The 25,993-nt window shown below is 41.1% G+C and overlaps 1 protein-coding gene across 2 annotated transcripts in view; it reads left to right on the forward strand.

Annotated features, from left to right (window-relative positions):
• Nucleotides 1-19,312, forward strand: part of MAPK14 (mitogen-activated protein kinase 14) — an 83,445-nt gene extending 64,133 nt beyond the window's left edge. The window contains exons 9-12 of one of the 2 annotated variants that reach the window (XM_003403947.4): nt 10,467-10,546; nt 12,965-13,043; nt 16,900-17,073; nt 17,880-19,312. In XM_003403947.4, coding sequence (XP_003403995.1) covers nt 10,467-10,546; nt 12,965-13,043; nt 16,900-17,073; nt 17,880-17,947 — 401 coding nt within the window. In that variant the 3' untranslated portion in view covers nt 17,948-19,312. Of the gene's footprint in view, nt 1-6,377; nt 6,458-10,466; nt 10,547-12,964; nt 13,044-16,899; nt 17,074-17,879 lie in introns of both variants that reach the window. The other variant, XM_003403946.4, reaches the window with a different exon arrangement.
• The last annotated feature ends 6,681 nt before the right edge of the window (nt 19,313-25,993 follow it).

Genomic DNA, 25,993 nt, shown 5'->3' on the forward strand with positions numbered 1-25,993 from the left:
CTGAAATGCCTGTCATTCGGGTCACAGTGTCTTTCCAATGTTCTATTTGTTGCCTAGTCTCCTAATTTCTAGAACTCCTCTTTTGAAAATCTTTGAAGAGTGTGTTGGCCTCACATCCCCTTCCTTTGCACTGAAAGGCGCGCAGCTACTGTGTGTGCTTTTGAAATTCATCTACTTGCCCAGGCAGCCTCTAGAGGGTGCTCTTTATTTGAATGCTCTGTTTTCTCTCTGTTTCCCTCATTTGGTAATCATCTCACATTTGGAACTGGTAGTTTTAGCTTCGAGATAAGCGCTATCTAATAGAAACTTCTGTGATGTTGGAGATGCTTTCTGTCTGCGCTGTCCAGTATAGTGGCCGCCAGTCACATGTGGCTATCGAACACTTGAAATGTGGTGAGTGCAGCTGAGGAACTGAATTTTCAGTTTTATTTAATTAGTCACATATGGCTAGTGGCTACTGTATTGGACTGTGCAGTTTTAGATGTCTGCAAGTCTTCTTCCTATTCTGTCTTTTTCTCTGTTTTGCAGTAAGTCTCCTATTTGAGAAATTCTTTTGCTACTTCTTATTAATAATCCCTGGAGTATGCCTAAAGATAAAAGAAATACTAACTTTTGTCTTAGGGCTAATTGCATATCATTGGGTTAGAAATTATGCTCACTGTGACTTTGCAGAACCTTTCTATCAAGTTCAGTAATAGTATTCTCTTTTAAAGAATAAAACCCTTCCATATAAGCCTTGGAAACCCTGATGTCACAGTGGTTCAGAGCTACGGCTGCTAACCAAAAGGCAGGCAGTTCAAATCCACCAGGCGCTCCTTGGAAACTCCATGGGGCAGTTCTACTCTGTCCTGTAGGGTCACTCTGAGTCGGAATCAACAGCGATAGGTTATATAAGCTTAGTTGACTAGGTGTGTCAATTGGACACAGCTTGACAGGACTTTATATTAGGAGCGAATGAGGCTACAGAGTGCCTCTTCAGGTCTGTTGTTGTTGCTAGGTGTCCTCGGGTCACTTTCGACTCATAGTGACCCCACATGACAGAGTAGAGCTGCCCCATGGGATTTTCTATGCTGTAATCTTTACAGGAGCAGATTGTCAGATCTTTCCCCTGTGGAACTGCTGTAGCGCCAACTTATTTCCGAATGCCATTGATTTTGAAAAGAGCAAGCCAGTTAGAAAATATTATTATTAAAGCTTAACACTCTGCAGCCTAAGGAAGGGAAAAAATGAATTTCGTAGTCCTATTATATGTCAGGAAACCCTAGTGGCGTAGTGGTTAAGAGCTACGGCTGCTAACGAAAAGGTCCGCAGTTGGAATCCACCAGGCGCTCCTTGGAAACCATATGGGGCAGTTCTACTCTGTCCTATAGGGTCACTATGAGTCAAAATCGACTCAGCAGCAGTGAGTTTGGTTTTTGGTTTCTCTACCAGACACCATATTCTTGTCTTGCTGTTGCTTTCCTTCCCTATGTAATTGAATGAATTTCCTTCACTCTGTCATTTTTTAATAACAATTTTACTTTAGATACTAAAAGCAAGTGTCCTGAAAAATGTTGAAGAAGAAAAGTATTAAATTGTTATTTGCCTTTTCATCTCTAACTTAAGAATATATTTTCCCAGAAAATGCTAAAATTCTCAGATTTGTCCACAGACCTAAGGTACCTTAAGAAGTTTTCTTTGTGTGGCAGTGAAAAGTGACTATTTGGACGACAAGAAGAGAAGGAACTAGGCTGTATCTCATCCTAGTTCCTCTTATTTGTCACCAGGAGGATTTCCTGCCCTCCCAGAGATCAGTGTTCTGGCTTTGCGCCTCTGTGGATTTTTTTTTTTTTTTTTGAAACTTGCTCACGAGGGGTAGTAGTAGGTTATAGGTAGGTCCTGAAACTGGTCTTTTTATTCGTCTTCAACTCTCCCACCTGTGGAGGTTTTTACCCGCCTAGAGCACTCAGAAGTGACTAGGATATCCCTCTCTCCCTCTTTTATTTTTCCTCACATCATCCCATTACCCTTAGTCTGTTTTTTTGTTTCTCTTTTTCTCTAACCTGTTCATTCTGTCCGAATACCTTTCACTTCTGTTAAATAGGACTTAGTTCCAAAGGGCAATCTTAGGCCTAAGTAGTTGTCCTTTTCTTCAGATCAGGAGAATTATTATTTAGATTTTGATGTTGTGATCCTTGCAATTAAAACACATTTTTAAGTTGAGGTAAAAATACCTTCCGTTCAGGGAGAAAAGGGTTAAGCCTTTTATTAAAAATGGCTTGCTATGGAAATAACTGATTGTCATAACGTGGTAAGTTTTGCTTTGCTCTGCTTATATTAGCTACCTGAAGCGCCTTCCACCCTTAGCCGCCTGGACAAATTGTAGTGGCCTTACAGTAGCTGGCACTAGTGGAAGACGGACCTGTATTTCAGTGGATTTGCCAGCTCTTGGAGAACCTATGGTGATTCCTTCTGAGGTTTGCATGCTTGCATTTCCTTCATGCAAGTGATTTTAGCTACTAAGTCGATTTTTATTTTGCACGTGTGTTTACTAACGGCAGAGTCAGGAAAGAAGCTGGTACCAGACCACAGAGGACCATGAATGTGGGGCTGCAGGACTGGGGCCTGTGATTTTCACAGCAGCAGGAGGGAAAGGCATGAGGCCCCGGTCTTTGCTGTAGTGAGCCACTGTGTCTGGTGGGACTGGCATATTCCTGAGACAGGTTGGGGTGACATTAAAAAAAGAACACAGTTCCTGTTAAGTTGACTCTGACTCATGGCGACCCCACGGGTGTCAAAGTAGGACTGGGCCCTATAAGGTTTCGGTGGCTGATTTTTCAGAAGTAGATTTCCAGGCTTTTCTTCTGAGTGGACTCCAGTTTCTGCCTTTTCAGTTAGCAGGGTGAAGTTAGAGCAATCAAAAACTCCTGCTTTGGGTAATAGGCAGAAAAGGGTTTTTGAGATTTTTATGATCCAGCTTCTATTTGTTTGTTTTGTTTGTTTTTTTTTTTGTTTTGTTTGAAAGATATTTACTGGCAGGAAAATATTTGATTGAATCATAAATAATGGTTGAGACTAACTTTGGGGTGGTGCTAAGTGGGTGCGGCATTTTAATAGTTCAGACAAGTAGTCATTAGGTTCTAAACCAAAGCAGTGACAGTGAAGTTGGACAAAGAAGGCATACGTGCTCATTTTAAGATTTTAGTTCTGTCATCTTGATGTAATTGTTAGCAACTATGAAAACCTCATTGAATAACACAAGTGGTGCTACACCCCAATTTTTCTTCAAGCAGCCCTAGTGGTATTCACCTGATGTGCTAAAGGTATTCCATAGTAGTATACATTTTTACCAAATAAACCTTGCATAAAAAAAAGTTTAGAAATTAACACCACTGTTAAACTCTGTGTTTCCATTTGAAGCCTTGCTATTTCAGTATTTTATAACTGCTAAGTTACTCTGTGTTAAAGCTTGCCACCCTATGAAATCATGTGCATTTTTCATTTATGAAACTATTACAGGTAAGGAGGTGGCATAGTGGTTAAGTGCTATGGCTGCTAACCAAAAGGTCGGCAGTTTGAATCCACCAGACGCTCTTTGGAAACTCTTTGGGGCAGTTCTACTCTGTCCTGTAGGGTCCCTGTGAGTCAGAATCGACTTGGCGGCAACGGGTTTGGTTTAGTTTACAAATAAGGATAGTCTTCCTGGGTACCTTTGAACATAGTGTCATAAATGTCAAAAAGCAATCTTTTGTAGAAACTGAGGCTGGAGAACAGGCGAATTAAAAGTTTGCCAAAGACTGAATTTAGTATTAACTTCACATGATTGAATGGTTATGAATTATGAGTGTTTAGAAATGGTTTTCTTCAGCCCGTGTACTGTACTGCTTGGCATAGATGGGCAAGATATGGTCAATACTGATTCACTCGTTTGCTTAGACCACTAGAGAATTTTATTTATGATCATAAAACCATTTTTAAAGCAAAAAGGCTTGTTTTTGTTTTTAATATATATTGTGCAAATAATACTTTTCATATATTATGGACATGACTCATCTCTAGAAATGACATGAGAAAAAGCTTGCAGACTAAGTCTTTACAACATCAGTCAAGACGTGAGTCTTACGGTCCAGAGCGTTCCTCCTTTCTGAAGGAGTATAAAACTTGGCCCTTATTTTAAGTAGTCAGAAGCCTCTTCAGTAAGTTTACCAATCTCAGTAGCATTCTTTCTAGAGATGAGTTTTAATCCACATACTATAAAACTACATGTTTGAGAGTTGAAATAATCTAGTTTATTTCTCATGTGATATACTTTATCTTGTGGGATAGCTACCCAGTTAAATGTGTCCCTGAAAAGTGTGAGGGAACTGAATTTTTGCAAATTGAATCACGTTATTTTCGGTGCCCACCATGTATCAGTTGTTATGCTAAGCACTGGGGGTGGGGTGGTAAGTGGTAAACAGCCTCTCAGAGCTCATAGAGCAGTAGAGATGACAGACAAAAATGAGTAAGCGAATAAAGTAATTATAGACTGTAATAAGCACTGTGATGTTAGTAAGCATGGTGCTGAGATTAAGAATAACAGAATTTGCAACACTTTTATATCGCGTTTTGGAAGAGGCCTCTCTGAGAGGGTGAAGTTTAAGCTGAGACTTGAAGTTGAGATGAATCTAATCATGCAGAGAACCTGACAGGGGGCAGGGGACATACTTCCAGACAGTATTCAAAGACAAGAAAAAGCTTAGTATTATTTGAGTAGAAAACATTTCCTAATTATCATCTTGCAGAATCTGGAGATGAATCAAATGAGAGAAATAGCCTAGGAAAGTCTTCAGTGATCCTAAGGCAGGATGAGGGAAATGGAGACTAACGTTCAGGTACATTGCCTGTCACCAACTTTGACTTGTGAACCTGGACGCTCCAGCTATCTTTCTCGAGATTCCCAAACCTTGTTTAGTCAGTAGTTACTTAGCACTAGACCTAGCTCTCACTTCTGGACTAAGAATTAGTAAATTTCCTATACATTGATTAGCCATGTTGCCTATGCTACTTAACTTTATTGCTGGGTAAATTTCTACTGGCCCTAAAGAAGCATTGATCAGGCTAAGTTTCAGAATTTTGGAGCCCAGATAGGAGTTTTAATGATTGCTGAATCCTAAAATGTTGGTTGTCTTTTTCTGATTCTTTAGCTTTACCTTGAAAATATCTCCCATTGATGGAAGTGTATCACTAATGAAAGCAGGAAAACAAATTCACCATTTTTTTTTTTTTTACCACTCGCCTTAAACTAGAAAATGTATTCACTCTGATGACTTTGACCAAAAGAAAGGAAGTTTATGTTGAGAGTAATTTGTATGAGTCTAAGTTGCAATATTTCCATTTGATTTACAATGATGAATTAATTTGGGTTTTATACTAAGAAGCAAAGTCATGACCTTCCCTCCAAATGTAAATATAGACATGGCTAAACAATTTCAATTTTTCATTAAGAATCTCAAAAGCTATTTTATAAGTTTTTTTCCCTCAACTTTTAATTTCTTTTTTAGGTAAGACTAAAAGTAGTACAGCTAAATGGATTTTTTTGTCTTCTGGTTAATACATGCACGTACATTCTGATGTACATGAAAGTGTTGGCTACCAGAATAAAGGTTTGAGCATCATTTAGGGCCTTTGGGATATGCGAAGTTTGTTAAGCATTCTATACTCATTTTGCGTTTATGAAATCTAATATGCCCTGCTTTTTTCTGGCACTCCTGAAAGAACGTGCAGTGGAGGAGTGCCCTCTGCTGGCCGACTGTCGCTCACAGCTCTCTAGCCAGTGTGAGAGAGGTTTTCTGGAACGCATGCTCAAGAGGTTGGGCCCTGGGATCTTGGCAGGCCTCCTACTGTTGGATTACAAACTCTTTAGGTCAAGCCTTAAGGAAATTGTCACAAATAGGCTTGCACCCCCCTAGCTCCTAGACTCTGCTGCTTTTCTCCCAATCTGTAGAACTTTGCTTTCCAATCCTCTTTGCTTGACTGGCTACTTGTACTTTGGCAGAAGGTGAGGTAGGTGTGGACTGAGCATATGAACTGAATAAAGCCTTCGTGCTTTCACCTGCTGTCTTTAGCAGCCGAGTACCCTGCTAAAGTCATTTCAGTTTACAGACAGGTGATGTTGACAGATGCACAAAATGAATATAAGTTGGATATGCGTGTGGTAGCATTTTGAATCTTTGTACAGGAGGAGTGCGTTCTACTGAAGAAACCATCCTGCAGAAGCCTTGGACTAGATGAAGTCACCATTTTGGATTATTTTTGTTGTTGTTGTTGTTGGAGTTTGTTTGTTTTATTTTGCTTGTTGTTTGTTTGTTTTTCATTTTTATTTTGTCCCAACATTTTCCTTTATAGTCCACCATTAGATATTGATCAGTTGAAGCTCATTTTAAGACTCGTTGGAACCCCAGGGGCTGAGCTTTTGAAGAAAATCTCCTCAGAGTCTGTGAGTTGATGCTTTGATTGTAACTATCTGCCCTGTTAGGAACCTAAGTTCCTTTTTACTTCTGCCACATGCCTCCCATCACTCTGTACTTTGACTTGGGTATGTTTGGAAGCACATGTACCTATTGTGTCCTTACTTCTGGGATGGGATATAAATGTGTGTGCATGTGTGTACGAGTGTGTTATCCTGTCTCTCAATCTATCTGGGTACGTCCTTAATCATGAGAGCTTCTAATGGTCAATAGTATCCCAGTAAAACAATGAGATTTGAGATCAGTTCATTCCAAGAGATTAATGGAAAATTTGATTCTTTGGTCTCAAGCCCTGACCTCATCTTTCTCAGAAGTCTCACATATACTGAAGAGTTCTTTCCCTTTTTGGGTAGTTTTTGTTCCCAGAACATGAACTTTACCATGTATTAGTCTAGCTTTATCACTGAAAGAATGAAATGTGCTTTGTCTACGTGCTCTTGCCCTTTTCCAGAAATTATCATATTTTAGAATAGACAACTCATTCATCCCGTGTAAGGTATCTATTCTGAACAAATACATGGGGCTTCCAAAGGGATACCTCTCTACTCAGTCCTCAGGCCGCTCAGAGGAGACATTCCCGGTCCTGACACCTCAGAGCCGTGGGAATACGGTTGTAAATCCTTCCTCCCACAGCCTTCCTTTGTAATTACACCTTGAATAACCTGAGAAAGGGCTTTGGAGCTAGTGCTTTCCTGCTTCTCATCAGAGACTTAAAGAGAAGCCATGGGACTATGACCCTGCTCACTTTGGCTATGATTTCCTGCTTTTGGTCATTTTCTTGGGCCGGAGACATGAGAGAAGCCACGAAAGCCCAGTCTTTCTCCCTTTCCCCCCTCAATTCCTGCCACAACCCATGGCTGCGACCATAAAGTTGGATAAAAGGGAAAAGGAGCTGTTGAGCCAAGCTCCAGTTGTGCCATCCTGGATTCTCCTCCCAACATTTCAGACTGAAGGGGCCCCTTTGCCCAGTGGGAAGACTGCTGGGTAGCTTCAGGCAGGCATGAGCAGGTGAGTTTGAACTGTTCATTGTCTCCTTGACAAGATAAAGAATACCATCACCTGGTATGTATTTGGTATATTCTTTAAAAGAACAACAAAACCCAGTGTATTTCTGAATTTCTACTCTGAGGGATTTACTAGACCTATGTTAGTTTGTTTCATTTATTTAATTAAGGTAAGGAAGCAAAAGCACGGAAAGACTATAGCTTGCCCGAATCATGGACTGAGTCACTTGGCAGAGCTGAATATTGATCCCAGCTGTTCTGATAACATGATCCGAGCTATAATCTCAAGGGATTGCACACTGTTCTGAAAGTCATTGTCAGAGCTATTGACCACGATGTCAAACTGAAAGACTGTTTTCTTTTACTTTATAAAATAGTGAAGCTGGATTAAAGTGAGTCAAAGAAGATACGAGATGATGCTTAAAGAGGACAGTGCCTTTTTTTTTTTTTTTTTAATGCATTTTGCTTAGAAAGATTGGCTAGTAGAGAGGACATGGGGGCAGGGGTGGGGGCCTGTGCAGGAGCTCAGTTAATTAATGAATAGTGCTAATGAGACTGAGATAGCAAAGTATTTCCCTGTCTCAGAATGCCTACCAGTAGCTCTTTCTCAGTCACCTCTCCCATCCCACAACCATCTGTCCCGTAAATATATGTTGTTAGTCACAAGAAGTTCTAAAAGAAAAAAGCATGGGCAAAATAGCATTTGTCTATCATTAATCCATCATTTGTTTTTAAGAAAAAAATAACACTGGGTGCACGGCACAGAATGCTATTTATTTATGTAATGTGAGCTGGGGCACACTATGCATCTCGATGGCTACATATATCTTGATGGTATAGAGTTGGGCATAATGAGATTGAGTACCGGACTACAGAACTTACTCAAACAATACTTGTTGAGTGCAGGTATAATCAGAAAGGTTCTCTTTCCTATGTAGTTGTGGCAAGTAGATAAAAGTAGTCTAAACATTCAAAAGGGTAAAAACCAAGCTCATTGCCATCAAGTCAATTCCAAGTGATGACAACAAACAGTGACACTCCCCAAGTGTCTGTTTATCATAAATAGAAGCACATAATGTGTGACGCACATAGTGGAAAAATAACAAAGCCGGGTGAGTGAAATTGTTCAAAGACTATTTTGGGGGGGAAAAGCATTAATGAAGGAATGTGGTAAACAGAGAAAGCCCATAGCTGTTTTCGTTACTTCTGCAAAGCAGTGAAGTAGTGATGCTAACAGTGTAAAACTTCAGACCGTAAATAGTAGGAAATTCTGAGGAAGAGAAGGTGGTAATGGATGCATTGACTCAAGTTAGGATGTACCATAGGGAAGAAAGTGTGACTCACGATGGGTGTCATCGGACAGAGCTTTTTTGGCCGTAATCCAGTAACTATAGTATCAGTGAAAGATGAAAAAATCACATTAAGAATGCCTAAGCTCTTTCATTGACTCCTCTCACATTTTTCTTTAGAAATATATTCTTGCTAACCTCCTGGCAAGGGGGGTGGGTGGTATAATAACCTATCTGACTAAAAAAAAAAACGAAGAAACAAAAATAGAAAATATACAGGCAAAGTATTATTCACCGAAAGGAAGGGAGAAAGTGGCAGGATTTTGACGTTTTTTGTTCTTGACTTTTAGTGGCCCCTTTTGTTATTTCTCTTGGCAGGCACAGTACTGTTTGTTATGTAATTTGCTTAAAGGCAAATCTAAACTTTGTTGTGAGACTGTTAAAAGAACTCCATGCCCCTCTAACCTTGGGTTTAGGGAGCGTGAAGGACAGGGTGGTGCCCTTGGCCCCAGCTCTTTGCTGATGGCTAGCCTTACGTTAGCAGCAATCTAACCATTAGGGAGTTTGAGTTCAGGGGGTAAGCAAAAGTGGAAAGATTATTGAGGGAAATAACAAATTACTTGAAATTACTTGACCACAGTGCTTGTTGCAAATGATGCAACAACTGAAGGAAGGAACTAAATAAATAGTTAACAAGAAAGGGAAAAGGGGGTTATCAAAGTATTTTCAAGAAGTGTTTAAAAAAAAAGATCCCACCATTTCTGCTTTTAGTAGAAATACACGATAAACTAACAGTTCTCATGGTATTTGTGAGGGAGGGATTGTGTTAACATTGATGGATGGTTAGAAGTTTGAAATACGACAGCTTACGTATGTGCTCGTCCACGTGGAAGACCTCTAGTTCTGCTCTTTTCAGGTTATGGCTGAGTGTTTTTGCAAACCTCCTCCCAGGTTATTTGCTAGGTGAAATTAATTTATTCACCTGTTAAAGAGGTTTCTGGGAGAAGTCATTGTGGCATGCTATAAAACCTGTCAGCAGCTTGTAACTTCTATTTTGTCTTTGCCATTGGACTCTTAATTTCCCCCCACACCCCTTGTCTGCACTTAACCACTGTGTATCTGTGGCATGTATTTTAAATGTACTACTACTCATGTTTTTGAAACTTGGCATTGCGTGTTTACCCACACACCCACCTATGCCTTAACATTTGGAGGGCTGGTACCTTGGAGAATCACCAGAACCTGTGCCACAAAAATTTAGTCTTTTCCTCGAATGGATATATTGGATATTTTGTTCAACACTGAGTCACAGTTTTCTGCATTTATCCCACATTTAAGGTTTTGGCCATTGGTACTTGCAAATAGTTTTCTGGCTGGCATCCTGAATCAAGGGCTAGTCTATTTCCAGAGAGGCTAAAACATTTAATGTTGGTGCTAAAACTGAAGGAAATTAATTTTCCTTATCTGCATGGCCAGTCATTGGCTCCATGCCTGATAATGCTCACGCTATTCACAGAAGCATTGCTTTAACATGGAGCCTCGGGCTCTGGCCAGGGGTGGGTGGGGTGTGTGGGGGAGTATGGGGTTGTTTGTTTTGGCGTGGCTTTTTGGCCTTTTGAAAAACTTAAGTTGAAAGTTATTTTTTGCACTGTATGTTTAACAATGCCCTTGACTAGGCATCTAAGATATTAACCAGCTTCAGCAGATTATGCGTCTGACGGGGACACCCCCTGCTTATCTCATTAACAGGATGCCAAGTCATGAGGTGAGAACAAGTAGACTGTACAGGGGTGTCTAATTCAGAAGGCCACATTCACGTTTTACTGCCACTACGTAACTGACAGTGTTTAATGTCACTGAACGCTTGCATGTGTCTTGAGGGATACTAAGGCAATGCCTGCCTATGTGCTATTACAAGATGTTGACATTTGGGATAAAATGTCATTGAATCCTGTGAATTGAGAATGTAACTTTTAGGCTCGTAAAGAGAAAATGGTGTTACTTTTATATTTGAGTTTTATGAATTCAGTGCACAAGAAGCTGTTTGTTTCTTCCTAGGTGTATGCCTGCAGTTAGGGTTATGCTACCATCCGATGAACCTCTGCTGGACATGTAGTTAGCTGACGTCATTAGCGTGCTTTCCTGTTCAAACATTTTTTAAATGAGCAGAATAGTATTCTTCATTAAAAAAAAAAAAAAATGTGAAATACCCAACACTGATAAGTACTATATTCAAAAGAAAGCATGCAAATAATAAAGAATAAATATGAATACTTGCTTAGGTAGGGCTAGGGGCCTTCTTTACCAATTCTTAACTACTTAATCTAACTCTAGTTTTATCACCAGAGATGTTTGGGGCACTCTGTTCTAAGTCGTTCTTAATCTTTTGGGGGACTTCATACCAGGTTGGCAATACAGGGGCCTTTCCCAGCACCTTTTTTCCTACTTCAGCTGTATTCAGGTAGTCTTTTAGTTTATCTTTATTGGAGGGGTAACTGTTTTCTGGGTGAGACAGCTGTCTCCTACCTTTGTTTTCCCTTCATCCTTTTATCTACATGCTAAACGGAAAGGGATTACATCCATGTATGTATCAAATTCCTAGAACTTTCTTCTCAAATCGGAAAGATTCTCAGCTCTGTTTTAAAGCTGACCTCTCCCAGTTGCTCCACATACAATGAGTAAGAAGGTGAAGTTGCCAGAGCTTTTTCAAACCATGTGTGAGAGAGACCAAGAATATATAAAGGTGATGATCGTAAATACATATACACATACGTAACTGTTGTGTTATATTAAAACAGGAATTTTAAGGAAATGGTTCGGGCAGAGTCAAAGAAATTTTATCTCAACTACTCAGATGGGCTGATAGGGGGATTTATTTGAAACAGGAAAGGCCATCGATACAGTTTAATACCTAACTAATATCTGAAACATTTAATTATGAGTTAACGTTTCTTCTTACATAATTATTCACAGCACCAATTTTTGTTTTAATCAAGGCCTTTTGTCTTGATTAGAGCTATATCAGTCCTTGAAAATATTTGACACCTTAAGCTCTTTAGGATGAAGCTCAGAAGTTGGGAAGTGCAAGCATCCTTGGAAAATGAAAGCAGACTTTCCTTTGTAAAGGTGACAGCGACAGCAGCTGATGTTTATTGCGCTCTCACTGTGACCCAAGTGCTATGCTAAGGAAGTGCTTGGTTTATTATCTCTCGTCCTCACTCTTAACACTGTGAGGCAGACACTGGTATTAATCCTGTTTTACAGAGGAGGAACTCAAGACATGAAGAGAATAAATAACTTCCCCAAAGTGATCAAGCCAAGGTTCAGACCCAAACCTACCCCACTCTAGAGACGACGACGTTTATAGTAACTGTGCAGATGATACAGATGTTGTTTGTGTCAGAACTTTTGTTTCCAATGTGCTTTCATGGGTTTTATCTTGCTTGAGTATTACAATAACCGTATGATATGGGCAAGCCAAATACTAATACTAGTATCTTACTGATGAGGTAGTTGATAGGTCAGTTAAGACTTGCTCAAGAAGATGGTAGCTTATAAGTGGTACAGGAAGGATTTCTGCCTAGGCCATGTAATTTGTAATCCACTTATAAGGGCACTTCTTCATTACTCTTATTAGGATGTTTTTAAAACTATTTTTTAAATGTGTTTCAATCTCTTTGGATGATATATTAAGTTTATGTTCACTTTCTTGTTACCAAGGTTACTTTCTTGTTAGCAAGGCTTAATGTTGATATCCTGTTAATGTACTAAGAGCACCTACTGAGGCCAGCATCATCAACAGACTGCTGGTCCTAAATTGTATTTAGGAATACCAGCCCTTACGCCCATTTTAACTGTTTAGGAAGGCTACTGGGAAAGAGTTACTTCTTATCTATCTTGGCCTTATATTTTAGGCTTCTGATCCTGTGTTGAGAACAGCCTTCCTGTTCACTTGAAATATAACTGTGAGAGATAGCAAGAATAAATATAGGTGATAATCACAAATAAGGAAGTTAGAATGGTGGTAAGAGAAAAGCTTTTAAAGAATATCAAAGACAGTCAAAAACACTGGAGCTGGTAGGCTTTGTCAGTTAACACTCGTTCCTTAGCAGGACCGAGAATCTTTGAAGGCAATGACATTAATGAGTGAACAGAGCCATTCTGAAAACCCTTGTTTTTACAGGCAAGAAACTACATTCAGTCTTTGACCCAGATGCCGAAGATGAACTTTGCAAATGTATTTATTGGTGCCAATCCCCTGGGTAAGTTGACCATACCCGCTCCTCGTGGACATTGCATTGATTATGATAAAAGTTAGGGATCTGAAGAATTTTTCCTTTTGATTAGGGCAAGTTAAATCTTAGAAGGTAATAAATGTTTATTATCTATGTTTATATTGTCAGTTTTTTTTATCACATGACATACATATATATTTATATGATCACAGGATTTGGTGAGGGCATGGGCTGGTACAGTGAGGAAAGGAGAGAAAGTGGTGGGAATGTTAGGGAAAAAGATTGGGGGGGCAGGAGGAAAGAGATGCAGAGGAAAGCCTGTGACTTGTTCACAACTGCTGTCATTTCATAGTCTCCCAGGCTGAGGATAAAAACTGAAGCATGGATGTGTGTTTAGAGGACACACCCAGGAACTCCATGCAGCGTGCTCTGCTCTGCCTGGACCTTCCTGGTGCTGCAGATCCTGTCGCCCTCCACACTCATGTACTTTCCCCTTCCCTTGTCTTCTGTGCTCTTCAGAAGCTTAACCATCCTCACCACAAACTTCAAGGAATGGCACCACGTTCCTTCCTGCTACCATCACCTCCAGAATCCTTGGCAGAGGGGCAGACACAGAGGGGGCTACAGGATATTTACTGCTTTGGCTAAAAAATGAGGCTCTGTGCCTTAAAGCTAGGGGCTGGTATGTGTTTCAATTGGCCACCAAAAGCCATATTGCCTGAGGCTGTAATTCCCTGATTCCAGGAGAGCTCAGTGCTATTTAGTAGTGGACACAGAAAGATTCAGACTAGGACCTTCTTACAACAGGGAAGGAAGCAATGGCACTATAGCTACTTTAGTCAGCTTTCTCACTTTTAGAAGACCGTGTTGTGGTGGTATGTTAAAATCTCACTGCGTTTCTTTAAGGCACCCCATCTATTAAGCAACTGTATGAGATCTGCGTGGGCTATCCCGCTGCTTACAGATCCCGTCAGCTGTGTTTCAGATCAAGTTTTATCCTTTCAGGGACTGACAGTCACAATGAGCTCTTCAAAAGTTGGGGTGAAGGCTAGCTGCTCTTTTATCTTAAGTACTCTGTCTTTAGTGATTGTTGAGAGGAGGGTCAGTGTTGCCGTGATAATTCTTAGCTGGCAGAGAGGCTTACTGTCTTCAGAAGTGCTGGACAGTTATGAATGAGTCCACGTCAGCCTTGGTAATATGGCCGGGTCATTCTCACAGCCAAGGGTGAATCCACACACTCATATGTAGAATCCCACTGGGCTTGGGCTAGGTTTGCATCCACCTTGGCATGTGCTCTTTCTTATTGGTTTTGCATGATTTATTTGAGCTGTATTATTAGCTGGTTCAAGGATTGGTGAGAAGCTGTCTTGGAGTCAGAAGTATGCTTGAATGTTGGGAAAAGATGTTGTATGCCAGCAGTTTTCTTGTCTGTCATTCTGTTCTTAGTTTTTCTCACCATGTCAGCCCTAAGTTTTAGTCATGGTAGTGCTGTTTGACTCCTGGTTAGCAGCCTCAAAGAGATTTGTTAATTCATGTTTCTGAGAAGGGTGGGAAATGCGTGTGTCCTAGCAGCTTATTTAGGCCACGCCCATCCCGTTCCCCGAAGTCATGACATTTAAACTTTGCATTTTTATCACATGACATACATATATATTTATATGATCACAGGACTTTGCAATGCACTGACTGCTAGTGAGTTGATGGTAGGATTTGGTCAATCTGGTGCTTGGCACTGCACTTCTCTGTAAGTTAAACCTGCCTTAATGGCTCCTTGCCAAACACTGATGTCACATAGAGCCTCCTCTTGCTTGACAGACAGAACATAATGTTACTGATCGTGAACTTGTGCCCAGCGTATTAACTGAGCAGGAGTACACCAGTGCTGTAAATATTAGCAACTCTGTTTTGTCCATCACTGATGGACCATTATTCCCAAAACATGAATTAAAACTTAAATGGCCCTTTGATGTTAATGTGTGTATTCGTATCTGTCAAGATCTTTGAGGAATCTTTTTCTTATCCCTGTCCTTATTCCTCATCAAAGCTATTGTTTATAAAAATGTAATGCTTCTTGTCCTAAGGGTGGCAGAATCATTATATGCTCCATATTCAATTATAAAACCCATAGTTGATAAGGTTTGCTTTTTCTAAGAAGGGAAGACTGTTGGGAGAATATATATCTGCAATTCTCCTACTACTTTAAAGTGTAAACTTACAAATGTGAATCAGCACATGAATATGCACTTGGTTCCTGTATCCCTCTGGAATCCCAATTTCTCCTGTGGATTACTCTGGGATTTGGGCTGCGGGACAGGGGTCAGTTGTAGCCTCTAGTGTATGTGGCAGTAGATCCCTTTAGGAAGCTGACCTCCCCTTCACTAATTCATCTCCCCCCTCCCTGCCCCACCCAATTTAAGGAATCATCAATAATTTGCAAAATCTCAAAAGCCTTTCTATTTCACCAAAGTGATAACAGTGCTCATAGCAGTGTGTATCCTTCCAAGTGCCCCTGTCCTGAAACTTAAAACATCCTCTCGTGAAAAAAGGAATTAGAAAAATCACCTCTTTGTTATCCCCAATGAAGTAATGACTTCTGGCAGGGAAAATTAACGGATGCTGAAAGCCACAAGTGAAAGATTGATAGAAACTGATATTCACACGGTGCTGAAGTATCCCACAGATTATTTGCTTGGGGCAAAGAAGAAAACATCAAATTTAACAACATCATTAATTCAGTATGAAATATACAACATCACCTATGAAATATTCTTGCCAGAAATGTTTAACCTGACACTTGCCAAAGTTTTAGATTTAACCTCCAGTTTTCAGGAAATACAGTAAAGTACAACGAAGCAGTCTTTGACTGCTGGAAGGTCTTTTCAGGTTAAAGACAGGAAAGGGGTGGGGGGAGGTTTAGAAGGTGAGAGACTATTCTAGATTAAAAGAGACTAAAGAGACCCAACCAAATGGTCCGTAATTGAATCTTAGTTTGAACAAACCAGCTGTAAAAAACAACTTTAGGATAATTGGAGAAATTGTAACCTGGACTGGATTTTAGATGAGATTCGTGAGTTGTTCAACTGTCAGTTTGGTAACAGAATTACGATTATGTAGGAAGATGTCTTAATACTGAAATATTTGGGGATAAAGTATCGTGTCTATAATTTTATTATAAAATGATTCAGCAAAAAATATATAGATAGGTAAAATATAAATGTTAACAGTTTTTGAAGCTGGGTGGTAGGTCTATGGGTGGTCACTGTTCTACTGCTTTTACTTCTCTGTTTTTGTATATTTGAAATTTTTCATAGTAAAAATTGTAAAAATAAAATTCCCTTTTATTCAAACATCCTGTCTCCCCCATAGCCTCAAACCTTCAATTTTTTCATTATTTGAAGATCCTTTTGGTTAATATTTATTTACCTTAAATTAGTAAATAAATCATGAAGACAAAAAAGAAAAACGAACAAAACAAACCAGTCCTACCTACCTCTTCTGGATTACTTTAGCTATAGGCTTTCATTTTGATACAGTTTGACTGTAGTGGTAGTCATTGACACTGACATCCCACAAGCTCGTTCCAAACAGAATTCCTCTTGTTTTTGTTTTTTTTTTAAAGTCTTCTTTAGCAATGTACTCTTTAAAAATCCATCCATTCATGCGTACATGCGTGCACACTCACACACACACACACACACACACTCATACACACATTCCTAGAAAGGAGCAATGGGATAAGGATACATCTTAGAGCAGAGGTTTTGGAGGAGAATTCTTTGTTTAAATATGAAGGACCAAAACTGTGTATTTGCTTAATAAGGCATAATTTTTTGTACCATGTTAAGAACCCTTTTTATTTCCTTCCAATCTCTGGAACTGAAAGCTGTCGACTTGCTGGAGAAGATGCTTGTGTTGGACTCAGATAAGAGAATCACAGCAGCCCAAGCCCTCGCGCATGCTTACTTTGCTCAGTACCATGACCCCGATGATGAGCCGGTGGCAGATCCTTACGACCAGTCCTTCGAAAGCAGGGACCTCCTGATAGATGAGTGGAAAAGTGAGTCCTGAGAGCAGAATCAGTATCTAGCTTGAGAACTGAGGGTTAAAACCTTTCCTAGGCGAGCCACTGAACCAAAAGCCATGAAAGAATAAAAACGTCTGAATGGTTGTAATCAGCTCACTAAAACTTGTAGCTAGGGTCTGTACTGCAGAATGAATACGTTCCTTTAATGGAAACTGTTGTAGATGATGACACTCTGAACCTTTGAGAAGCTCGTGTCTGATCTGATTTTGTACACGGCCCCTCTCATTTGCATAGGGCTTTGAGGTTCTCAGAGTCTTTGCATTTTCATCTCTCTGAGATGAGTAGGGAATGGGATATTTTATCAATAGAACTGAGTCAAAGAGACCTTATATCTTATCTATTACCTTAGAGCTAGTTTGGGACACAGCCAAGAATAGAACCCATTTCTCCTATGTTCAATCTTAAACGTCCTTTCCAAAAAATGCAAATTCAGAACTCCAGTTGAATTCCAAAAGCCAGGACTGTCTTTTGCTGTAGTTTGTAGGAGTGCTCTGCTATTCTTGAGTACCTTCTCCAGAGAGTTTTAAAGAGGGAGGTACTCAGTGATGAAAGAAATCAGGAAAAATAGCTGTTTTATTTGTAACCTTGAACTTCTGTGCCTCAAACAATGAGGCAGTTATTTGAAGCAGCTCGTCAAACCACTAGTCTGGGCAGAGAGGGAGGATCTGGAGGTTAGGAGTCAGAATGCTTGCCAATTTGGTAAGACGATTCGAATGTGTTCTTCAAGGAGAATAGCCTTCTACAACTCTAACATCTTACTTTTTTTCCCCGATTTCTAGGCCTGACCTACGATGAAGTCATCAGTTTTGTGCCACCACCCCTTGACCAAGAAGAGATGGAGTCCTGAGAACCTGGTTCCTGTTCTGTTGATCCCACTTCACTGTGAGAGGAAGGCCTTTTCATGGGAACTCTCCAAATATCATTCAAGTGCCTCTTGTTGCAAAGATTTCCTCCATGGTGGAAGGGGTGTGTATGTCTATGTGTGTGTGTGTGTGTGTGTGTGTGTTAGTGCGTGTGCATGTGTGTGTTCTCTTTATGGTAAGAGAATAGGAGCAAACCATGATCACAGTGACTTTATGTGGCATTGAGATTGCTCTGCGGTAGCCTGTGCCTTCTCTTCTTTGTGAGAGTTGGCGCAGGCAGACAAGAGCTCCCGTCTTATCAGGGGTATGTTCAATGCGAAGTAAAAATATTCAACCTCCCAGATCCCAGTCATGCTTTTGTTGTTTCGGCCTCTCTTGTGGTCCCACCTGGACGTTGGGCAGACTTGACCGCATCCCGCAGAGGCCCAGAGGGAAGGCTCGCACCTTCTGGCTACTTCAGAGCTGAAGCCGTCCCTCAGCAGCGTGTACAGCTACAACGGACCAGCTGGCTTCTGTGCACTCACCTGTGATTAACTTGCTTAGTGTCATCCTCAGAACGTGACAGCTGTATCTGAAACTGTAAATATGTTTGTGCCTTAAAAGGAGAGAAAAAGGTGTGGATCGTTAAGGGAGTACAGCAGGTAATGTTCTGAGCCGGGCAAGTAGACAGCGTTGTCGGATGGCCACTTGTGAACCCGTAATGACCAGGGAGCCTCCGGAGGCAGTGTGTGTATGAATGAGCATGCGTACATGTGTATCTGTTTCTCCCTCACCCCTAGGTGGTGTTGCCATTTCTCTGCTTACCCCTCACCTTCGGCACAGAGGTTTCTTGAGTATTGGCCCCAGTAGTCAGAAGCGGGTTCTTGCTGTCAGTGTATTCCTGTGTGCTCTTTATTCCTAGCGGAGTGAGGATGTGTTTTGCATGTCTTGCTATCTGAGCATGCACAGCTGCTCGTCCTGTTCTCCTCGGGAGGCCCTGGTGCCAGGCACGCTCACCAGTGAAGACTTGTTGGGTAGTTCAGACCCTGTGTCACCTCAGCTGATGAATGGGCAGGTGATGTCACCCTCTCTTCAGCCCCCAGTGCTATTTTGTGTTGAACACAACTGTTACTCCAGGTGCTTTTGATGTGAAAACCGTAAAGAAATGTAATGGACGGATGGATAGCATTTTAATTCTTGCCATCCTAGTTTTTAATGAACTACTTGGGGGGAGCTGTCATGGGAAAGATCAGGGCTTTTCCCAGGAATATCCCAAACTTTGGAAAACAAGTTGTTCTCTTCACTCCCAATAACCAGTGCAAAGGGATGCTGAAAATCAAAGTGAAAATAAAAGCTCATGAGGCCAGAAACTCATTTTGCTATCTTTCTCTAAATAGATTGTAAAAAAAATAACGAGGGTTTTTTTTTTTTTTTTTACCCCATTATGGAAAAGGGTCTTCTTGGCAGCTTAACATTGACTTCTTGGTCTTGGCTTGGGGAGAAATAAATTTTCATTCTGAATTTTATATATTGCAGGAATCCTTTGGGAATGTGATTCCTTTTGATGGGGAGAAAGGGCAAATTATTTTAATATTTTGTATTTTCAACTTTTTAGAGATGAAATATCCTCAGGGGTGGAGAAGAGTTTTCATAACTTTTTGAATTTCAGGCATCTTGTGCTCCAGAAAGGCCCACATTTAAGCCTTTTGTGAAAGAAGAAGTACAAAGCCACTTTCAGGGTTGGCTATGTGACAACACTTTGAGCTTGGGACAAGGTGTTTCCATTTCTGTATCACAGTGTAGTGATACACGTACTCCAGAGGACAGGGTAATACCCCTGAGTCAGCTGGAGCAAGAAGGAAGGAGGCAGGCCAGTGGTGATTCCCCTTCACCTGGGATTCACCCGCTCTTGAAAGGAAAGTGAACTTTAAGGCCTCATCTCCTTTATATGCAGTTCAAATCCTCACTTGGAAATGTAATCCACAGCAAGGTGAATTTTCTCAGCCATGTTTGGTTGTAAGTGCTAGTGTGATTTCCTACAGAAATACTGCGGTGGATATTTTTTAATAAAGGTCTTTGCACATGTGACCACATGCGTGTTAGGAGGCTGTGTGCTCCAGGAGCCTGGACTCCAGACTGGAGCTTGTGGAAAGCTCCTTGGTTTCTGAGCATAACGCTCCCTTCTCCTGATTTCTCTGAATAGAAAATGGAAGAGAGAATGAGGGAAATTGCTATTTTATCTGTATTCATGAACTTGGCTGTAATCAGTTATGTTATAGGATGTTATACAATACCACTGGTTAAAATAAAGCCTATTTTTCAAATGTAGTGAGTTTCTCAAATTTATTATGTTTTGACTTGGATATTTTTATTTAATACACAGTATAACATTATTTCAGTATTCTCTCAACTGTGGCCTAGCATACGTTTCTGATAAATCTTAATAGTACACCTAAAACTTAGAAGGCTGGAGCTCTTTAGTTGTACTTACTATGGTGAAGAGAATCTGGGTCTTTGATGTGGGTAGGTAAAGCAAAGAGCAAAGAAACAATGCATAACATGATAGGGCCTGTGATACCATACTTGGGTGTAAGAGTGTCCTAGGACAGGGGTCAGCAAACTGTGGCCTGCAGGCCAGATCCAACCTACCACCTGTTTTTTTGTAGCCCACAAGCTAAGAATGGTTTTTACATTTTTTTAGTGGCTAAAAAAAAAATGAAAAGAATATTTTGTAGCATGTGAAAAATAATGTAAAAATCAAATTTCAGCATCCGCAAATAAAGTTTTATCAGAACACAACCGCACTCATTTGTTTATGTATTTTCTGTGGCTGCTTTCAGGCTATAATGGCAGAGTTCAGTAGTCGCGACAGAGGCTGCATGGCCTGCAGAGTCTCAACTATTTACTATCTGACCTTTTACAGAAAAAGTTTACCCACCCCCGGCCTCGAGCTTCTGTAAAATGAAGTTTCTTAAATAAACATTTGACTTCTTTTTTGCTTTGACATTTCAAGACCATCTGTAAACAGTATATTTTTATTTTTGAATTGAGGCTGGATGAGTACACATATGTGTTTATAGACTATGTATATGTGTGTACATATGTGTACGTTGTTTATAGACTTTAAGCAAATGTGTTTTATGACTGTTCTGTATTAGCTGGCTATGGCCCTTGGATATACTCTTCAGAACTACAGAATTACATCCCAGGACTAAAGGACCACAAGGTCTCACAGCTGAGTTCTCAAGGCCCGTGCTGGTGTGCTTCCTTGCTCGATGGCCTTGGAATACCGATAGGTGTCCTAGGACGGATTTATGAGGCCCAGCCTGTGCGGATATTGAGTGTGTACAGCTGGGCCTGCTGTGCTGGCTGGTCCCTGGCTGGCAGCTGGAATGATGGCCGTGATAGGCAAACCAAGCACAGGCTCTTCCTTCATCCTGTCCTCAGCGACTTGTTCAGGGAGTGAGAGAAAAGACTCAATTGCCACATGTGGTACATCAGTTCTTGCAAGGATCAGACATTGCAGGGAATATCTTGCCTTCACATAGCAACATGAGCACCCAGGAGAAAGGCCTCTCTCTGGCAGGCAGAACACCACCACTCCTTTGTAGAAGGATTCTCCACCCACCTGGGAGGGCTGAAGGGCCTATTTTAAGGATCTGAAGCAAGATTTTTCAACTTGGGTGCTGTTGACATTGGGGTCTGGGTAATTGTTGTAGAGGTGCATTATAGGATGTTCAGCAGCATTCCTGGCCTCTTCCTACAAGACGTTAGTAGCATACTCATACCCCACCCTCAGGTGTGACGGCCAAAACTCTCCGGACATTGCCAAGTGTCTTCTGGGGGCGGGGGTGGGGGGAGCCAAAATCACCCCTAGATGAGAACCACTGATCTAAAGCATGGTTCCCCCTAGTCCTGCAGAATACAAAGCTCCTTTTCTTGAAAAAATAAATAATTGAAGGTTAGCACCTACTAACCTATTGTCACTAAGACATGACTTGATATCGCAGGGGAAGCAGAAATGGAGAGCACAAGTTTGAAAGGCCTTTTTAAAGACTTGAGTATATCTTTCTGGGGTAAAGGAGGGTGTTAAGCAGTTCAGGAGAAAGTATGTTCTGTACTAGATTAAGGCTATTCCATTTTGTAAAAAAACTGGGTGTGGGCATTGAGTGAGTTAAGTTGTCCTTTGTTCAGAAGCTCTGACTACTGTCCACAGACAGAAAATCTAGGAATTAAACTGGTGTACGGCTACAAGATTTTCTTAGATAGGCAGGTGATAGGGTACAGTGGATAGAATACTGGGTTTTGAAGCCACAAAAACTTGGATTCAAATCCCAGCTCTACCTCTTGTCAGGTATATGACTTTGGGATTATAGTTACTACCTTTTACGTGATTATAAAGATTAAATGAAATAACAAATCCTAGTAGACCTGATAAGTTGTGGGTACTCAAGGTACTGGTTAGTTTGCATCTCACTTGAGTTGACCTCGGGCGTCTGGGCTGTCCTGTCAAGGTCAACTTGGGAGTGTTCTGCCGCTGGGAGCAGTGTAAGCTGCTCTGAGGACTGGATGGTCCAGAGGCCTTCCATGTTTTCTCTGATTGACATCCTTTGAGAAAGCTTCCCTCAGACACTGACATCCATTGATCTCTCTCCTCACCTATTTATAGAGCCTCTTCTCTATTCTCACATTACTGGCTTTTATCTCTATTTTGTCTTTGTCTTCAACCTTTGTATTTGCCACGGGCACCTTGCACAGTGCCCTTGAGGAGCGCAATAAAGTGGATTTGATACCCAGTGCCACTTAAGTTGGGCTTTGCCACTTAGCAGCAAAATGTTTTGGGGGCAGCTCTGTCAGGGGGCTTTTTAAATGTAGCTTCCTGAGCAGTGTAGCTGGCGTGCTGTTCTAGCATGATTGGAGAGACAAGCCAGAGGCTTACTACTCCCCGCAAGTGCTATTTAGTCTTCAAATTTCTCTACTTGGGATGATCTTGAAAGCCAGTTGTTATAACTAAGCATGTAATCTCAGATTTCTTTTAGGAGAGGATTCCTTTTCAGGGCTGCCCCAAAATGCAAATGCGTGCCTGCTCTCAGCTCCACTGTGGTTTCTGGGAAGCTCCCCATTATTGTGGCCGTGGTCTGAGTGCCTGTAGCCAGCAGGATACTGTAGTACTCAATCCTAATAGTTCGACATAGAGGACAGGCTTTGTTTAGAAGTCATTGAGCAGTTGGGTGAAGAAGTAACATTAACTTCAATTTTGCAATAATGAAAACAATTTATGCCACTACTTTTTAAAAGTCAGTTGAGGCCCCCCCACCAAAAAAAGATGTAAAAGCACAGGCCCAGCCTAGACCCTTGACCAAGATCAGTGGTTCTCAGCCTTATCAGATCAGCACCCTTTTCATAATAGACCTGCAATATGCCTTTTATCTCCCTGAACCAAAATTTGTAGATAATATACATGGATATGTGTGATTTCAAAGAAAATATAATGCTCTGATACAAATGAGTAAAAGAAAAATATAATGGCATTTTAATGTGTAAACAAGCATAACTACATAAAAGATATAATGAAGTAGTCAGCTGCTTGCACCTATTCATAGAATTACTTTGAACGCGACCGCCACAAACGCTGTGTTGTATCAGCAACTCACCATGGCTGACTGTTGTCGTCATGTGATTTTCTGAAATTGGTGAACAAGTCTTGGTAAAACTCCGAACAAAACGAGTATATATTTTTTTAATTTATACAATTCTGTTCCTGGAAATTTTAAGTATATTAACACCACTCAAAACATTGTTTTATTTGTAAAAATTGAGTTAGAGTCCAGGCTGAGATAATCATTAAATAGATTTTTCACCTACATGAATGTCCAGCAGGATTCTTGAGTTATTTATGATGTGAAACAATTCTTGAGAATCCCACTGCACACCCTGGCCCCTGCATACTAAGTGTTAGTAATACCCCCGAGTTATTGTGACAACCAAAAATGTCGCCCAGATTTCCCAAGTATACCTGTTGAAAACTGCTGACATAGATGAAATGACTGGGATATAGAGCCCTAAGAAAGTGAAACCTCCATGTCGAAGGACAGACATGCCTCCTTCCTCTTCCCCTCCTTCCTTTGCCTCCTCACCCCCTTTCCTCCCCTCTCTACTAAAAAGAAATTATTATGTTGAACTCCTACTCTCTGTTAGGCAGTTTATATCTTTGAATATCCTGTATAAGTGATACCTCAAATTCTTATCCTGGTCATGTTACAACTAGGGCTGGAATCCACAGACCAGTGGTGTCAACATTGAAAGAGTTTTATAGTATTGATGTTAGACATGCCTCTCGGTGTTTTGAAAGAAAATCAAGAAAAATGTATTCACTCGGCATAATTGCCTTATTGCTGGCCGCTGCTGGCCAAAGAGGGGAGGAGCCAAAAGAGCACCAGTGTCCATGGCAGCCACCGCTGTGTGCTTTGTGCCTTATTCAGCTTCATGCCAGGCCTCTCTCCCCATCCCAACCCCCTTTTGCTTGCTTCCTTCCTCAGCTAGGATAGAAATGTACCTTCATCCCTCAGGAGGGGAGCCAGGCCCAGGAGGGACTGGCAGGAATTACCTTTTTCCCTAGCTGAAGGGGCTTAAGCCAGTACTCTGACCAATTAAATAAAAATTCTGGGCAAAAACAGTCAACATGCTTATCTCCCCAGCTTCGCATCACTTCCTTCTCTTTCTTCTGTATGCACTCTCGACTCGAAGGCACTAGGTTCTCTTGCTTTCTGTCTCTCCTGGCCTTGTTGCAGGATGTCCCCTCTTCCTAGAACCCTCTTCTTCCTCCTTCCCTGCTCCTCTGGGCTTTTATTTGTTCTTCTACCCAGCTTTGACACCACTCCCTCTGTAAGTCTTCCCTGACCATCCCCAAGCCTGGATTAGGTACCCCGTCTGTGTGCTCCCCATACTCACCTGGTTGGTTAGTAATGGCGCTGTTCACATTGCTTTGTTCTTGCCTGCTATTTGCATCACCTGCTCAAAAGGCAAGACAGCATAAAAGTTAAGGACACAGGCTCTGAAACCAGCCAGTCTGAGTTCAAGTCCCAGCCATACTAATTCCTAGTGGTCCAGTCTTAGGCAAGTGACTAAATCTTTCTGAGCCTACCTCCTAGGGTTGTTGAGAGGATTAAAAGAGACAAGGCATATAAAGCCCTTGGCATACAGTGGATGCTCCATAAATACTAGCCCTCATTACTGGACTCTTGAGGACACACACAGTCTTGTTCACTGCTGTGTCCCTGTCACCTAGCATGGTACCTCATACACCATAGGCATTCCATCTTTATGGACTGAGTCGGTAAATAACTATCGTCTTATGATCATTTGCAAATCATCTTGTCCTCCGCTTCCTGTTTTTACAATCAATCAACAATCTTTAAAAGCAATGACCGTCTAAAGAAAAAAACCAAAACGTGTACCTGTTATCTGCCCTGCCTAAGAAACGGTGCTGGGTAGAAGCTCCTAGTCTAAGAAGAGACAGTGTTAGAAAAGTTAGGTTCTGATTCTTTTTGTTCCATCTTGCTGTGTAATTCAGGTTGCATGCACAGCAATTTGATGTATTGGAACCAGAATCAAGATTGCTCAGGGTGGCTGATGGCCATAATCCATATAATTCCCATTGTTTCCCTACCCATCTGCCACTTTAAAATGAAAATATCAGGGGAAAAGGACGGGAACTGGAAGTCATTAAGGTGTCTTGCACCCTCATTTTACCATCTCACAAATACCTATCAGGTACATTCCATGTGTCAGGCACAGAGAATATGGGGAAAAATTACAGCCAAATTCCCACCCTTGTGGAGTTCAGGTTCTGGTGGTAGAGATAGTCATAAATAATGACTGTACCATTTCCCTGGTACCCCTAGAACAGAACCTCTGAGCGCCTGTTGCTACAGGCCATTTCTGGGTCAAGTGCACCTTTGATCCACCTCCCTGGCACTCAGCTGACAGACAATGGGATTTCTGCATGGGAGTCCAAGGCCTGCTCGTCTTCCTGGGGTGTTACCTTGACC

This window comes from Loxodonta africana, chromosome 1 (genome assembly GCF_030014295.1).
Source record: "Loxodonta africana isolate mLoxAfr1 chromosome 1, mLoxAfr1.hap2, whole genome shotgun sequence".
Lineage (NCBI taxonomy): Eukaryota > Metazoa > Chordata > Mammalia > Proboscidea > Elephantidae > Loxodonta > Loxodonta africana.